At 40.7% G+C, this 18,673-nt stretch overlaps 1 protein-coding gene across 3 annotated transcripts in view; it reads left to right on the plus strand.

Annotated features, from left to right (window-relative positions):
* The first annotated feature begins 271 nt into the window (after positions 1–271).
* Positions 272–18,673, plus strand: part of LOC125454749 (centromere protein F-like) — a 92,678-nt gene continuing 74,276 nt past the window's right edge. The window contains exons 1-5 of one of the 3 annotated variants that reach the window (XM_048535900.2): positions 272–354; positions 5,802–5,997; positions 9,533–9,729; positions 12,417–12,514; positions 12,920–13,011. In XM_048535900.2, the coding sequence (XP_048391857.1) occupies positions 5,836–5,997; positions 9,533–9,729; positions 12,417–12,514; positions 12,920–13,011 (549 nt within the window). In that variant the 5' untranslated portion in view covers positions 272–354; positions 5,802–5,835. The other 2 variants (XM_048535899.2, XM_048535901.2) reach the window with 2 other exon arrangements.

The raw sequence follows: 18,673 nt of genomic DNA on the forward strand, positions 1-18,673 counted from the left end.
CCTCGGCTGCAGGTAAAGCCCTTAGTTCTAGCTCAGGAATCCATTTCTCCGCCGGCACTGGGCTGACTGACCAATCAGGAGGCCGGGTCACGGGGACAAGTCCAACGGCTGCGGAGAGTCAGCCAATAGACAGAGGGTCTCGTGTTTAAATTTAAAACCAATCATACCTTGTAACCGTGGCTCGTCGCCGTCAGAGTTAGCCTATCAGAGGCGGGGCTAAGGGGGTGTTCCCGCTTTCTAACCAATAGGACAGCTCTATAGCCAGGCCGCTGCGCCGTTGGCTCGTGGAAGCTGTTGGTAAGCCCGCAGCAGTTTGAAATCGGGCTGTTGGTGCTGAAAGTGCTACTGGTTCTGGTGTGTGGTTTGATGTTTTCATTTCGGCGATGTCTTCGTGTTATTGTCGGTTTGCGAGCAAGGGGCGTGAAACGCTTGCTGCCTTTAGTTAACGCTTTTAGAGGTCGGTCGGAAAACTGGGAGCCGGGGATTTTCGCATCGCAACTGTCGTTTCGTGATCGCTCCATTTAAGTTAGTCCTTGCTATATGCCGAATCAGAGATCAGGCGGTGTATGCAAAGTCGTTTAAACAAAACAATACTGAGCACTTGGAAGTAGCGTTAAGTGTTCAGTTGCGAGGGTAGTAAGAGTGTAACCCCGTTCCAAGACAGCAAGATTAGTGAATGAACCAGTGTAGACTACAGGATGTAAAAGACACGTCCCAGTTTTAGATCCCTTTACTTAAGGGAGGATGTAAATGCGTCGGGCGGGGTTCCGAAGAAGGATTCCTGTGACTGGAATGGGAGGGTTATCTTATGAGGATAAGTTGGACAAACTGGGTTTATTTACCCTGGACTAAGGAGTGACTTGGCTGAAGTATGCATGATCCTAAATGGTCTTGACTAGGCGGACGTCGAAAGGATATTTCCTCTTGTCGTTCCCGTAAGAACGAGGGGTCACAGTTTTAAAATCGGGGTGATCCTTTCAAGAGAGCGATGAGGGTTCTTTCCCCCGCGGCGCCCCCCCCCCCCCCCCAATTTCCGGAGGGTTGTACGACTGTAACTCTGCCTTGGATAGGGTGGGATGTGGGTTATTGGATATTGTTAAGACCGCGTGGATATTCTTAGGTCGTGGGGGCCTCGAGCCTTATCGGGTTAAATGCGAACGTGGAATTTGTAAAACAGTAGATCGACATGATACGATAGACTGACTGAGCAAGCTGGAGAAACCAAATGATTTTTGCTCTTATTTAGTATGTCCCATTACTAAGCGAACCTATTGCAAGGCAGCTCCATTAGTAAGCGAGCCTAGGATTACTGGGCGAACCCAGTTGTAAGTCTTTGCAATGGGTACAATTTGAGATGTATGATAAAAGTATAAACCAATTAAAACGGCTGATACAAAAGAAAAATACTTAACAGTGGATCCAGTAAATCGTGAAATAAAATCTGAAATGCTGGAAGTATTCAACCTGTCAAACAATGTCTGCGGAGAAAGTGTTAACCTTTTAGGAGGAAAATAGAAATGCAAGATTTTTATACTAGTAATGGAGAAATTTGGTGTACCAGGAACATTAGGATTAGACTGCAATAGTCTGGGAGACTGGAGAGACTTACTAATAAAATTGATTGTGATAGAAATTTCAAAAGAGAATTCTGATAAGGAAGGAATCAGATGTGTGCGGGTGAAGCCTGAAAGGTTGCATAGTGCCTACCTAAATGCAAACTGAAAGGATAAAAAGAGAAATAAGCTAGCAAATTCTCTCAAGATAAACTTGCAGGTTAGTAGTCATAGTCAAGAAGGCAATTGCAATGTTGGCATTTATTTTAAGAAGACTTGAATATAAAAGCAGGGATGTACTACTGAGGCCTTATAAGGCTCTCGTCAGGCCACTTTAGGAGTATTGTGTGAAGTTTTGGGCCTCACATCTCAGGAAGTACGTACTGGCCCTGGAGTGGGTTCAGAGGAGGTTCCTGAGAATGGTCCCAGGATTGGGGACCTTAACGTGTGAGGAATGTTTGAGGACTCTGGGATGATACTGATTGGAGTTTAGAAGGATGAAGGGGGAATCTAATTGAAACTTTCAGAATACTGAATGGCCTGGACAAAATGGATGTTGGGAAGATGCTCCCATTGGAGAGAGTCTAGGACCTGCGGGCACAGCCTTAGAACAAAGGGAGGCTTTTAGAATGGAGATAAGGAGAAACTTCTTCAGCCAGAGCGTGGTGAATCTATGGAATTCTCTGCCACAGAAGGCTGTGGAGGTCAGGTCATTGAGTACATTTAAGACTGAGATAGATAAGCTCTTGATTATCAAGGGCTACAGGGAGAAAGCAGCAGAATGGGGTCAAGGAACTTATCTGCCATGATTGAATGGCAGAGCAGACTCTATTGGTTGAATGGCCTAGTTTTTGCTCCAAGTCTTACGGACTTATAAAAATAAAACAGAAGATTATCTCAGAGCAAGCTAGGGGCAGAAGTTGGCTCCTATGGTGCAGTGTTCGTGTCTTTCTGGATTTTTGAAGACCCAGCATCAAGTCTCAACTCCTAGATGTGTGTGTCACTGATTAGAAATACTTACGATGTAAGGTTGAGTACTCATTATTTAATACAGAAGAAGGGGGGGGGGGGAAAGTAACTGTAGATGGTGGTAATCCTGGAAACGAAATCAGAAATTGCTAGGAAAGTTGCAAGTCTGGCCACATCTGTGGACAGAAAGCAAGAGGTGATGTTTCAGGTCCAGTGACCCATCTTCAGAACTGATTGTAGCATTGAAAAGATTGGTACGAGAGGTTATATGCTACCAAAATGAAAAGTGTTCTTGCTTGAGCTTGTATTGCAATACTGCAGCAAGCCACGGACGTAAATGCCGGAGTAGAGAATTCAAATGATGTAAAGCCCAGTCTTTTATGAGCACTGAATGTAAGTATTCCACAAAGGTTCACCCAGCCTATAAAACAAAAATTACTGTTGCTCAAGATCTGAAACAAAAGCAACTTGCTGGTAGTCAGGTCTGGCAGCATCTGTGGTGAGAACGCACAATTAACTTTTGAGTTCAGTGACCCTTCTTCGAAACAGTCTATTTTTGCCTGTCCTTGTTGGAGAGGACACCAATGTTTTTGGTGCCTTGGATGATGTAAAAGGAGAATGCAAAAAATGCATAGGAAGTGAGGTAGTGTTGGGAATGAGTCAGTGTTGAGCTAGCAACAATTCCCGTAGAAAAGACGAGGCTTCTTTTCCTTGAAGCAGAGAAGACTGAGAAGAGATATGATGAAGTGAATAAAATTGAGTGGCATGGAGGAGTATACAGAAAGGACCGTTGTCCTCTTGGTGGAGGATTTCATGACTTGTGGCGTGGATTTAACGTAGAGGCCGGAGGTTCAGAGGGAATGTAAGGAAAATATTGGGAATCTGGAAATCCGTCTGTAAGCGTAGTAGAAGAAGCACTTGTAAGCCTTCAGTGGTATTTGCAAGTGCACTTTGATGCCAGAGCAAACTAGGCAGTGGGTGAAGGGCTGGCAAATGGGATTTGAATAGTTAAGTGCTTGTTTTGACCAACTTAGATTCAATGGGTTGAGGCCTCTTGACCAGCTGTAAACCTTTATGACTGTAATCCTGAAAAAGGACAGGGACAGATTCTTAAAAACTGAAAGAACTGCAGATGCCGTAAATCAGGAATGAAAAAAGTTGCTGGAAAAACTCAGCAGGTCTGGCAGCATCTGTGAAGGGAAAAGAGTGTCAACTCTTCGGGTCCAGTGACCCATCCTCAGAACTGCCTCTGGGTTCTGAGGAAGGCTCACTGGATCTGAAATGTTGACTCTGTTCTTTCCTTCACAGATACTGCCAGATCTGCTGAGCTGTTCCAGCAACTGTTTGTCAGGGACAGATGTTTATTCATGACATCACATTAGAGTTAGTGAAAATGGCAGAGGATTGTCCCTTGAATAGAGGCTGATTGGGAAACTATATCTCAATTTTAGGGGGGAGAAAAGTGATGTTAAAAGCACATGGAATAGATCAAACATATTGGAGGACCAAATCATCAGCCAGGTAGACCTATCAGAAATACTTGTGTGGAACACTGCAGCTTCAAAAGAGACACAGTTAATGACAGTGGAGTTTAGCAGGAAGGTTGTAACTCTGATAACAACCACCCTCTCTATTTGTCTAGAAGGTTGTTTTGATGTTCCCTCATATACCCTGAATTATCACATGACCATGGTTACCTTCAGCAATGTAACTTCCCTCTGCATGAGTGCACATTTCTCCATTGCTTGCCACCAGCACTTTAAATTCTAACCTTAAAAATTAGATGCTGTAAATATGGAAGATAACAAGATTTGAAAGACACAGCAAAAAATTCTAAACATTTCCTGACCCTATCCATTTATAGACACTCCAGTCTAGAGAAATTAACTCTATTTCAACTCTTTAGGATTCCACTGAATTGACTTGTGGCAGTTTTTTTGGGCTTCGAATTGTGGACAAAATTGCAGTCCTTTCCAAATCTGACTTCTCAAATTTGAGAGCCTAGCGTTTCTTCGTTCTAATAAGCTGGACACATAATGCCCTGGTTTGGAAGTTTTCTAAACTAAAACCCTTCCGCCGAGGTACCCAGTTCCCTGAGCTGCCCTGAAAAGTTCCACCTAGAAGACAAACTACCCTTGCTTCCAAACTCAACGTTGGTGTCGTCCGAACTGATTTTTAAAAATCAATGACTCCCTTCAAAGTAGATTCTTCTGAACAGACAACAAATCTAATTGCTTTGGATTTTTATGTTAATGTCGTAAGCACAACAGTATAAAAATCTTTTGCAAATCCTGGGTGTTAATCAATCACCTGCTTTCTAACAAAGACTACATTTAATTACTGTTCTAGAAGGATAGCCTCTCTTTTTTTTTGTGGGGATACTTCCTTCAGAGAAGTAAAAAATACACCTGCATGTATTTTGAAATCCAAATTTCAAAAATTACCAATTAATTTTCGGTGATAAGCTGATAGTTGTGCATTGGTTTGATTTGAAATTTCTAAATATTAGATTGCAGAATTCTGAAGATGAAAGAGTTGTAATTGCATGATATGTTTCTTTCTAAGTCTGAACTTCCCATGGCATGCAAGTGGTTCATGCAATCTAGAAAGAATTCTACATTTTAATTGATTTAACCATCTTGCAAGTTTGTCGGGTTTGTGTATGTGTAGCAAGGGCAAGAATTCTTGAAACTTCATTCACTCAGGAAATTAGCTCTTGTGACTGTTTTTTGGAGTTAATGTTCGTGACTGTTATGCAATTTCACTGATAGAGAGCAGTAATTGATGAGTGACCATGTATATGAAATAATTTTTCAAATAGAAGGCTAACATTACCTTATCTTCCCAAATTGTCTAAACCACCTGAAAGCTTCCTTGTTCCTAATCTTGGACTAAGAAAAGGAGTAGGCCATTAAACCCTTTGAGCCCAGTTCACCATTTAATATGATCATGGCTGATCAAATGCTTGAGTGCCTTTATAATCACACTATCCCCATAGCCCTTTATACTATTGATAATCAAAACTAATAGCCTTGTTTCCTTTCATCCTAGTGGGAACTTATTTAAACTGTCATTTCTGCTGCATCATCTCTGGTATTGTAATGGTAATACTCAAGTTTAACTTCATTTAAATTGAATAGTCTCTTTTTGGGTTTGAAGTTGCAGTATGTTTCTATTGATGCATAACCTCAGAGCTCTGACAGAGCGTGATGGAATATCCAGCGTCCTCTGATGTTGTAAACAGCACTGACTAACTAAAATTTGTTTCCTGTTTCTTAGTTTATGATCTAAATTCTTCACAAAATTGAGCAAAATGAGTTGGGTAGCGGAAGAGTGGAAACAGGGTTTACCTACAAAGGCACTGCAGAAGATACAGGAGATTGAAACTCAGTTGGATAAACTGAAAAAGGAACGCCAGCAGCGACAATTTCAACTAGAATCTCTGGAAGCTGCATTGCTGAAGCAAAAGCAAAAGGTGATGATTCTTCACTTGCGTAGAAATAGCTCAGTTGTTCATAGATGTCAGTTTTTTTTCTCCCCCTTGGAAGTTTATTCTTGGCTCAGCTAGAGTGTTGTAATTCTAAGTGCCCTGATGGGCTTGAGGATTTAAACTATTTCTTCCTTTAAGAGAAAGTACCAACCAATTTTGCACATAACAAGGCTTCATGAACCACTAATGTCAGTTGGCAGAATAAAATTGGCCATTACAGTTTCCTATGGTAACAACAGTGACTGCATTGAAAACTAACTTTTTGGTGGTAAAGTGCTTTGGGATGGGTTGTGGATTTTGTTAACTCCACTGCAGCAAACTATTTCTGCAACTTTATTTAACTCTTTCAGCTTAACTTGTATGCAATGTATGGTGAACTTAATCCATCACTTAAATAAGGTATTTTTAATTGCATGCTTCATGATCATGGTGTACGTATCTCCTGAGGACCAAGTGCATTGCTGCATTTTGGCTCTTGTAAATGCCATTTTAGTAATTAAGTGGTATTTACTACTAGTGTCAACTTTGTGCAGGGTAATGTGCTTCAGGTCTAGTAACCACCAGTAATAAAGTTCATGGTCCAATTAAAATGGGTTTCCAGCACATTTCAGTCTATTGTGGAAATATTTACAATAATGGTTTTGTACAATCCAAACCCCAAATAGCGATAGTTTACAAGTTAAGATATCTAAAGCTTGGGAATTTTGCCACATACAACTGACCAAAGATCTTTCAGGAAAGAATACTGCTGTTGAAGTCAGAACTACTGCAAAAACGAGATCAACAATGCAATTGCAACCACTTGTTGCCTTGCATACTACAGTTGGGCAGTGTTCCAACATTAATCCCATGTACCATGTGCTTCAAGTAACAGGCCATTCATCACTGTCCCACTTGTCACTTTATCAATGTTAATAGTATTAGAAATATGATGAGACTTCAGCTTAGCTGGAGCACTTTAAGCTCTTGACCATTGTTGTAAATTCAAGTCACTTTGCGAGTTGCTGCTTGAGTAAAACACTAAACCGTTTCTGTCGAGCAAAGTTGAAAGAGCGTGGAATTTTTACTGATGTCCTGATAATCTTTATCACTCTACCAAAAATCACTAATACAAATTCCTGATTTATGGGATCTTGTGTGCAAATTGACTTTGATTGTTCGCTACATAAGAATAGTGACTTTGCCTCTGAGTACTTCATTGACTGTGGAGCAATTTAGAAGATTTTGAGGTGAGACATAAGTATAAATATAAACTTTCTTTCTTGATTTTCAAGTTAAAGGAACAGATAAATAATGATGACAGGAACATTTTGTCTTTTTTTTAGAAAAGTACAATTCTGCTACTGAAGTATAGTGTTTTCGAAATGAGAGCTATTTAGTAATAGAATGTATTGTGATGGCACATTATTGGTGTTGGAAATAAAGCAAATGAGAGCCAATATGTAAAGTTAATGAAAGGTTCAATAAATGCAAATGAAAGATGAAATTTATTCAAAGAACATGTACAATTATGAAGATTTCTAAATAAAAACAATAGAGTGTAAGAAATAACAACATGTTAAGGTGTATTTTGTTTCAATAACTTTGGGAGTTTTCGATGGTCTTGTAATCAAGAATATTTCTTCAGTATTAGCCACTTTATTTTACTAAAATTAGAGATCTAATCAATGAAGGGAGATGCAGCACCAGAAGGAGATCATTCAACCTGTCATTTTTGTGCAGTCTTTCTGCAAGAGCACATACGACTAATCTTACATTCCTGCCTTTACCTTCGTAGCCCTGCATTTTTTTTGTTCCCATTAGCTAAACATCAAATTTCTTTTTGACAGTCAGAATTCTGAGGTTGTAGTCTTGCTCACTAAGCCGGTGCATTTGGCTGTGATTCTGTTTTCCAGTGGTTTGTACATAGGGTCCAGTTCAATGTGTTTGTTGATGGACTTCCAGAAGTAATGCCAACCACCCCAACAAACTGAAGCATATAAATAACCAGTGGCACAGAATGCCAAAACTTCACCGGAGGCCCACTGACTGTTATCTAGCAGGGTGACAAAATGCCTGCAGCCAAACACACTGGCTTGGCAAGCCAGTCTACAGCCTCCTCTGCAACTCACGCTACAAATCTTCTCAAAAGCTTTAACGTCAGAATTTGATTTGTTTCTACCATTCTCTTAGGCAATGTGTTTTTGTAATAATAACAATGAAGCTATAATTGATATTAGTTCACTAATTTCCTTTTATGGAAAGAAATCTGTCATCCTTTCCCAGTCTGAGCAACATGTGATTTCAGAATTACTGAAAGTTGGCTGCCCTCTAAAATGGTTCAAGCACAATTCGGTATGGGCAACAAATGTTATCCTTGCCATTGACGCGCACATCTCATGAAAGAATAAAGGGGACTTTTTTCCGCTGGTGAATGCCTCTTGGGCACCTGTAGAAGATGCTTGCACCAATATGGGTACAAGGGATAGTCTTTTGTTACACCACAATCATGGAACTGAATTTGACAGACAAATTTTCTCTTATCTGTCCCCTTTTCTAGTGGACATGGGCATGCAGTGAACCTGGGGTAATTGAATATTGTGGTAACACTCTTTTTAACTGTAGTGCTGGTGACAGTGTGACTGCAGTGGGAGAAAGAGATGATTTTCCCTTTTACAAATCTGTAGATGATTGAAGCAGAAGGGATGGAATAAGTGGTGCATTAGCTAGAGAAGTGGGAAGAAAACTCGTCCTTTTTGTTGCATGTACTAATTCAGTTATTTTTACATTTGCAACTGTCAATTTTCTTTAGCAGTCTTGAATTTATTTTGTTTGTCTCTGAATATTCCCAGATGCATGTTACATACTGCAAATAACTTTGAAATGGCATAACTGTGTTGTGGGCAAATATGGCAACTGATTTGTATGAAGTACAGACAGTAATTGGATGAATGTTACTGTCTAGTAAATCAAAAGAAATCATTGTCTAAAGGAGATTTCTGCTGCTCTTGGAATAACGAACTCCTCCCAAATGTTGACTCTGAGTAAATAGACAGGACTAAATCTCTGACAATGGTGCAGTATGTGAACAGTGCGTTGGGATGCCAACCTTGACTGCAGGAATGAATTTCTTCAGTTGCTGTCCTGATCTCTCTCAGATGTTTATTGAACTGCTTTTCAGCAGTTTGCACTATTCTTTACAGAAATTCACCCTGTTTGTGGATGTCTTCTGTCTCCATGGATAGTATGAGAGTACTGACAACAACTGCACAGATACTTGTAAATTCGTGCAAAAAGCATAATTTGATCTTAAATCTCTTCTCGCTATGATGCTTATGTGGGAAAATAGTTTACTGAACCTCATTGTATGGGTTGAAATCCACAATAAACAACTGAAAATAGTTGCCGAAGATTAATAGCCTATTAGCATGTTAAAACTTTCAGAAAGGGGAGATAAGTTTGTTGTAAAGTAATCTAAGTTTTCTTTGAGGTTGAAAATATATTGATGTTTTCCATGTGTTTGTGTTTGTTTGTAAACCAGGTAGAGAATGAAAAGACTGAAACAAGTGCTTTGAAGCGTGAACACCAGAACTTAATAGAATCATGTGAAAACCTTGAGAAAATCAGACAGAAAATTTCCCATGATCTGCAAGTGAAGGAATCACAGGTTAATTACCTGGAAGGACAGCTTGCATCAAACAAGATACGGATGGATAAACTTGAGCAAGAGAACAAGAGGTAATGGAGATTTTTATACTGTGCTGATAAATTGGCTCAAGATAATATAATGCATGGGCATACAAAGAACTAAGGAGGCACTGTTTCTTACCAAAGCCAGGGATGGAGCACTGCTGGAAACAATGCAATCAATTAGGTGAACCAAATTAACACTACCTTAGTGAACTGTGTCTTCCTCATTAATGTAAGACTTTGGAACATGTTTACTTGGAAAATATGCAACACTAACTTGTTGGTTTCAAATGTTAATTGCAATTAAGTAATAATCAGGAAGCCTGATGGTATAACAGTTAGCCACCAGAGGGTGATACTTAAACTGCCTCATGAATTGAAATAACAGAGCAGATTATTTGCAGAGGATGTGTTTTGTCCTCCATCTCCTAATTAGTAAATTAAATTTCTGGAGAAACTCAGCAAATTTAGCATTTGTAGACTGAAACAGAATTCATGTTTCAAGTCAGATGTTACCTCTTCAGGACTCTCCTGGCTGTAGTTTTGGAAGTGCAAGATCACTTCAGTTCACCAGGTTCAGTTGGTGAGAGGCTAAGTTGTAAATACTGGAAAATTAACCATTTATGCTTGCTAATTGTTCTATACAGTTGCTTGGGACAGTGCTTGAATTGTCTTCAGTTCCTCTGCAACACAGTGATAAACATTTGCTACATTTCTATTCCTCATCAGTATCTGGTAAATTCCAAATAAGAATGTACATTCATTGCCATCATATTGAAGGCAGTATCAGATTCTGTTGTAATGACATTAAATGTGGTAAAACTGCTGGCTTTCTATTTATTGGGTCATGGAAACAGACCCTTTTCAGCCCACGCTGACAATAATCCCAAACTAATTTAATTCCATCTGCCTGCTCCTGGCCCATATCCCTCCCAACCTTTTCATTTGCTTTCATAATCAAAACAACATATCTATTAGAAGAAATATAGGCTATTTAGCCCTCAAGCTTCCTCGACCATTCAATAAGCTGTTCTCAAACTTCAATCCACATTCCCATCTGTCTCTGAACTTTTTAGCCTCCTTGCTTAATAAAAATATCTACCTGTGCCTTAAATATTCAAGGACCCTGCTTCTACCCTTTCAGGAAGAGTTCCAAACATTTGTGGCTTGTTAAGAGGAAACAAAATCACTTAAATTTTTTGTTCTGAATGGGTTGTTCACCCCCACCCCCACTACATTTCTAAATTCTCCTATCTGAGGAAACACACTGCCCACATCTAAACTGTCACATACTCTTAGGATCTTGTGATGCTTCAGCTAAATCACCTTTTTATTCTTCTAATCTCCAGCAAATGTGAGCTTAGGCTATTCAGCCTTGCCCCATAAGATAACCCACTGATCCCTGTGGTACACAGCTCAATGCATTTTGTTGATGTGGAAAGGATCTATTAATGCTGCTTGTTAGTGAACCAACTTTCAACCTTTTGTCAGTATGTGACACAGAAATGCAGATCTTGTCTGTATGCTCACAATGAGCTGAATTTTTCGCATTAGATATTGGAGGCTGATTGCTATTTGTGGAATTACATGCCAGCAACCTTTTTGATTTTCAGCAAAGATTAGAGATGCAATAAAAATCTGCAGTTAAACAAATGTGACTTCAGAACTTAAATTTGAGGATAGCATTTAATATAATGGCATAATATACTCTGTATATAAGAGAGCATGTTCCTTTTAACAAATGACATATTGCAATTTAACTTTATAAGCTAGTGTTTAACAGCGTGATGTTGTGTGGGCTAGTTAATATTTTTCAAATGGTGTGCTACAAAGTGAGAAGTATGCCATGAAATTTTTGGGAAGCAGTATGCTTTACCTGCTGATAGCAGTTGCTGTTATTGTGGTGTGGGAGGTATAGCTGTGTCTGGAGCACGGAAGTGTCACTCTGTGCTTGAGGTAGGTGAGCCTGTTACCTTTTTTGGCCTTTTTGCTCCTGGACTGAGTCAGTTGGATCAAGTGCTGCTGCTACTACAGGTGATTAGGGCTTCACCAGAGCAGAGCTGAGAAAATGGTAAGTGCGGGAACCGCAACTTGTAGAGCCAGCCCTTAGAGCTGAATCCAGGGGACAGGAGTTTGGCTCACTGAGGCTCACACAGTGGGGGAGGGCTGCTGCCATTGCAGACAGATGGGCTTCCTGCCCATCACTGGGCCTCCTTTCCATGACTAGACCACGTGGCAACCTCTGCAAGATGGGCACATGTTGAAAGGCAGCTGTTTTGATGAATAGTGAGTGGGGAGCCTCATCAATTGCTCCATATCTCTATTGCTACTATGGCATAGTAAATGTGACCTGTATAGGTAATTAATTCAGCTGAAAAACTTGGTGGGTTGTGGAGTTGCTTGTTTCATTATAGAGTGCATTGATACTGAATAGGTTGGGAATCACCTGAGCTAGGAGTTAGAAGCTCTAAAATAAAATGGTGGCTAGATTACATAGCCATTTGTCGAAGATGGAAGAAATATAGGTCCAGGGTGTTAATAGTATCCGCTAGATGCCCAAAAATACTGCTGATAAGTCACTGCTGAACTTGATTTTTAATTGTGTAGATAGGCTAAACTATATTTGAATTATTTTTTCTTTAGTCAGTGAAACAAATTTAAGAATTGATTCTACTTCTGTGAATTAAAGGCAGTTAGATCAGATTTTCATCTAACTACCAATCTTGTTTTAATAGGTACAAGTCAGAACTTGAACGAAGCCAGCAGACTGTAATGTTAGGAGATACACAGTCTGGAACACCACAAAGAAATCTCTCTGGATCTGTGACACCAAGTAAGAATATTCCTGGGATTAGATTGTAATGTTTTATAAGATTTGAACATGAGAGTAAATCACAAGTGTTACCTTGAGCTTATTGGTAGCATGCTGTGTTTTGAGACACCACCTGTTTATGCACCATGCCCTGTTCAAGACGCTAGTGTATAATCCAGGCTGATTTCTAGCTGCTTATATTATTGATTATGTTCCTTGTAGCTGCCATGCCTAAGATTGGCCAATATATGGGATCAGTATGATTTAGAACACCAAGAGTCTCATTCTAATATCATGGACAAGTTTGTACTGTTAGCTGGGGAATACTAATAGTGTGGAATGTTCAAAAAGGTTAAATTTTTATTAAATTTCTGAAGCAAATTTGTAGTGCTTGTTGTGGTACCAAGTCATTTTGTTGATTCATAGATCCAAAACTAGAGGAATTACAGGAACAATACAATAAAGAAGTGGAAGAAAGAAGGCGATTGGAAACCGAACTAAAAACCATTCAAACCAAGGTAAGATAGATCTTTGTCTGTTCAAAGAAAATTTGCTGGAAATATGCAGCAAATTTGTTGGCATGTCTAAAAATGACTGAAAGGTAACTGAACTGAGAACTGTTCTTGGTTCTGGTGTAAGTATTTCCATCTACATTTAGAATCTGTTTTTCATTTTTCTTTCATTCACTATTAATTCCTTGGTTTAATTCAGCATGTTGAGCTGATCTGTTGAAAGATCACAAACCTAAAATATTATGTTTTATTTCAGACTTCAAGCACTTGCAATATGTCACTTTTAAAATGTAAATAGTCTTCTATTAGGCTTTTGAAATATGCTGTTTGATGCTAACTAGATCGGAGGTTGAAATTTTAACTCTTGATGGGGAATACAGGCAATGGCAGTTTGTCAACCCACTTACATTTGGCCCAATTCCTTCTATTTCTGTTGAAATTTAAATTTCAGAGTCCCAAGTTATCCTTGTCTGTTTTGTGCTGCTGGCTAAAAGTTTTTTTTTTTTTGTTTTTTATATTTGTATGACTTAAATTTGTAAACAAAATTGATTTTGCTTTGAGAGTTAAAGTAGTGGTTTCAATTTTCCCATCCTTTGAATGCTGGTATAAATTGTTATGAATTTGAAAGGAGGGAATGACACCTTTATTTTATTCGGGACTCGTCCTCCATCTGTCCATCTTTAAAGTTATTCATTCTTTTAAAATTGCTTCCTTTGCACTTGGGAAATGCTGTTATTTAATTGAGGTTTTGTTTTTGACAAATTTGTTTTGGTCACATGAATACAACTCCAGCTTTCTCTCAAGCCGAGGGTTGATTAGTTACATTTTCTGTTAACTTTTTCTTCCTTCTCGCGCTCTCGTACTCTCCCCAACTGTCTTTTTCTACCTATTGAACTGTATTCATGCAGTAGGCTTCTAGGGATAAAGAACTGACATTAAAATTTTATTTTTCACTAATCCAACTTTCTGGTTTGGCTTCTATTATTTCATTCAAAAATAACTTTCATGTGACATTAAATGCCATAATTCTAGTTTATTTTCTTATGGCAGATTCTGATCCCTGCTTTGGCATCTGAGAGATTTAGCTGCAAAGCACTTCTGTTTTGAGGAAAGAAATAAATGGAACTGAACCTTACATTTTTGTTTTTTTTTTGGGCTTAACACAAGTTGCTGTCACATTTTTTTAGGATGGATTTTTACCACCAGGCCCAGAGAGATTCTTGTCTTGTGTTGCCAAATATTTGTTAATGCAATCAGAGCAGATAGGTGGTAATTGAATTAGTCGCATCTGATTCTACCACCTGTTGTTTTGGAACTTCTTGCTACTCGTTGCACATCTGCTAGTAGACCAGTGTAACTGTTGCCTGTGCTGTATTTAAAACGCTGCTGTGCATCTGGTCAAGTGTTGGCATTCTGAAACTGTCCTGCTTGATCAAAGATAGAATGTAAGCATGTCTGAGAATGGCAAGACAATGCTAAGAGTCTGACATGGACAGGAAAGTCCTGGTTGAGCAGTGGTATGAAGGAAAGGAGTCCTCTTGCTGGAGCACTGGCAGAGGAGATCATGCCAGCAGACCCTGACAAGCCAATTAGAGATGACCAATCCAGTCGGTGCTGTCCTAACTGTGGTAGAATGGCTGGCAGTGCTGTAAGAAAGTTACTGATCTTCTCTGCTCTGCCAGGTTAAGTAAGTGACACGACCTTCACTCTGTCACCTCAGGCTCATTCTATCTTTGCCACAGCACACACCTTCTGCCTCAGCTCATGCTCTGCCAGTCGCAGTATCACCAGCATCTTCCCTGACTGGCTGTCAGCCTCAACTTTCCACATCACCAACTTGACTCTGCCTACTCACTTCACCAAAGCACCCTACCGTCTTTCATCTTACTCAATCCAGAACTTGCACTTCTTCCTGAAGAAGACAACCCACAGTAGGGTAAAAAGGGCCCGGACGAGTGGAGGGTTGCCCAATGTTTGGTCTCTCGCCCATAAGTGGAGAGAATCCTGGCTGTCACAGACAGAACTGGGACTGCTGTAGAGATGCCAAAGTGCCAAATGATAAGTGGCATTGTTCATTCCCCTACAACTCTGAACTCCATCTGCCAGGGTTAAATGTAAGCAACAGAACTTACCATTTTAGACTGTAAAAAGATAGATCAGGTTACTTTTGTAGTTTGTATGAAATTTAAATACAGTGGATGTTCAGAGATTTGGGGGTTCAGCTGCATAAATTTTTAAAATGTCAAGAGCCTGTACAGAAAATAATCGAGAACTAATAGAATCCCAGCCTTTACATCTAGAGGACTGAGTACATGGATGGAGAAATGACTAGCTCCCCAGAAGCCATCTCTTCAACCTCCAGGATCGAATGCACTGAGGCCTGAGAAGCATCGGCATGGCTGAATGCTGTGCCCACCACCTTCACCTTGGAGACAGACACCCCAAGGAGGATGTTAGTGTCAGAAATCTTATGATTACAATCTGGCTAGCACCTCACTGAAACCTCTAACTGCCTGAGGGGAGGGAGAATAATGCACTAGGCCACTGGCAAATCTGATGATTACTGATGACCAAGCACTTGTTCAGTCCTAGACAGGAGAGGACCTGGTGGTGTCAGCATGCAGGGACTTCATCCATGTGCACAGGGAAGAGTGACTGACAGATAGGTTGGATGCAATTGACCTTGTCCAGAAACTGCAGCAGCACAGCAACTCATTCAATTGTCTGGCTCCATGGACCCACTAGTAACTGCTACAGCAAGCCAAGTCCAGCACTGAGGGTTTGCTAGAGAAGCCGCACAGCTCACTCCATTGTCCCAGCCGTCGTCACCACATCTTCACTCCTGATAACCAGAGGTCTGGGGAACCTGGTGTTCCACCATGTGACCCTTCCTCACGAGAAGAAAGAATGGTGCCAGGAGGCACCCAACCAGAAGAACAACCAAATGTGGGTCTGTCAGAAATTTTCTCCAGGGACTTGAGTTGGTTGGACCTTTCACCTGCACCCTTGGAAGTTTTTTAGATGAGGGTGGTTCACATGATTCTGTTAAGAGATCTCTGACATATCTGGGCTGCCCAGAACCAAACACCCTGGGGGCTGCCTGACCAAAACTCTGTGGCTAATGGACTGCATTGCAGACTCCCCACATGCAGCTGCAGAAGTAGGAAGTTTGCTAAGATGAAGTGATAGGATGAGGGAGAATTTTTATTGAAGGGGCTTTGGCACAGGTGAACTTCCACGTGTATACATTTCATTGTTTCACCTTTTACAGCTGTGACTGAGTCTCACTCTAGTTCTGAATATGACTATCAGCTTGACACAAACTTTTATGTCCACACAGGGTAGTATCATGGATTGTTAACTGTGTTGAGGCTCTGCGATAGTCATCTGTCTATGACCGTAATGGTAACGGTGACGACTGCAACAGCCTTCATGTTGAGAATACCTAGATTATGTCTTGTAGCACTATTGCTGTGCTAAATGGTCAGACTTTGAATAGATCTAGCAAGTCTAGATTGGACACCCATTAGGTTCTGTGGGCCATCAACAGCGGCAGAATTGTATTCCCATACAATCAGCAACTTCATGGCCCAGTATATCACCTACTCAAACATTGCCATCACGCCAGTGGACCAACCCTGACACAATGGAGAGTACAAGAGGGTATGCCAGGAGCAGCACCAGACATATCTAAAAATGAGGTGCCAACCTTATGAAACTACCAAACAGGACTACTTGCTTGCCAAACTGCATGAGCAGCAAGTGATAGTCAGAATTAAGCAATCTCTCAACCAATGGATCAGACCTAAGCACTGCAGTCCTGTTGTGAATGATGGAAGACAGTTAAACAAGGAGGAGGACCCTGCACAAATATCCCCATCCTCGATGGTGAAAGAGTTCAGCACATCCGTGCAAAAAGTAAGGCTAAAGGATTCGTAGCAATTTTCAGTCGCTAGTACTGAGTGAATGTTCAATCCTGGTCTCCTCCAGTGGTCTACAGATGTCAGTCTGAGCCAATTGTATTCTCTCCACGTGAGATCAAGAAACTATTGCAAGCACTTGATACCGCAAATACTATGGGCCGTGACAAGAGGGGGCATGATTGCATAAAGTTCAGCACCATTTGTTGCTGCTCTGATGCTGTAGCAGTCCAAGTTCAAATGCAACAAGATCTGGACAATATCCAGACTTAGGCTGATAAGTGGCAGTCGCTTCACAAATGCTAAGCAGTGACCATCTCTTAAAGATAATCTAATGACTGCACCTTGACATTCAATGGTGTTACCATCACTGAATCCTCTAGCTAACACCCTAACCACTGACCAGAAATTCAGCTGGACTTGCCACATAAACACAGCAGATGTAACAGCAGGTCAGAGACAATGAATAATACTCTTCTATTGACTCTCCAAAGCCAGTACATTGTTAACCAGGTACAAGTCAGGAATATGATGCAGTGTTCCCCACTTGCCTGGATGTGTGCAGGCCCCAGCAACACTGAAAAAGCTTATCATCCTGGACAAAACAACCTGCATGATTAGCACCATACCGACATGCAGCAACCTCAGAACACACTGCTGCTAGTGAGTGTCAATCTTCAAGATGCACTGTAGAACTTTGGTAAAGTTCCTCAGATGGTATCTTCCAATCCCATGACCGTTTCCATCTGGAAGGATAAGCCTTCATTATTGCTAGGCCAAAATCCTAGAATTCCCTCCATCAGGGGATTGTGGGTCAAAATGCAGGGGTTCAAGATGGCGGGTCATCCCTTTTCTTTATCAAGGAAACTCTGATGGCCAGTGATGCACATGTCCCACAAGTGCATGGAAAAAATTGCATGTTGAGGAAAAGAGGGCCAAAGACTTGATAGTTAAGATTTGAAAAAAAGTGCAGCAGCAAGCAATGTTCCCTTTAACTGTTTTCTTCATGCATGGTTTCTTTTTTATCAATGGATGGTACCTTTTCAATTTTGCACACAGCGTCTTAAATAGGACATCTTGTAAGAGGCCATGTTATCCTCGGAGTGCAGTTGGATGCATCTGCAGATAACAGGAAACATTGGCGGAAATTTTAGGTTGCCTGATTAGTCGAGTTTAGGGTTGTGGCTGCTAAGAGTAACAAGGAAGCATTTTGAGAGACAATGGAAATGGACACTGGGACATGCTAAGTTTGAGAGGCTGGTAGTGAGAATGAGTAGAACATAGAACAGTACAGCACAGAACAGGCCCTTCAGCCCACAATGTTGTGCCGACCATTGATCCTCATGTATGCACCCTCAAATTTCTGTGACCATATACATGTCCAGCAGTCTCTTAAATGACCCCAATGACCTTGCTTCCACAACTGCTGCTGGCAACGCATTCCATGCTCTCACAACTCTCTACGTAAAGAACATGCCTCTGACATCCCCGCTATACTTTCCACCAACCAGCTTAAAACTATGACCCCTCGTGCTAGCCATTTCTGCCCTGGGAAATAGTCTCTGGCTATCAACTCTATCTATGCCTCTCATTATCTTGTATACCTCAATTAGGTCCCCTCTCCTCCTCCTTTTCTCCAATGAAAAGAGACCGAGCTCAGTCAACCTCTCTTCTTAAGATAAGCCCTCCAGTCCAGGCAGCATCCTGGTAAACCTCCTCTGAACCCTCTCCCAAAGCATCCACATCTT

The sequence above is a fragment of the Stegostoma tigrinum genome, chromosome 9 (assembly GCF_030684315.1).
Source record: "Stegostoma tigrinum isolate sSteTig4 chromosome 9, sSteTig4.hap1, whole genome shotgun sequence".
Taxonomy (NCBI): Eukaryota; Metazoa; Chordata; class Chondrichthyes; order Orectolobiformes; family Stegostomatidae; genus Stegostoma; species Stegostoma tigrinum.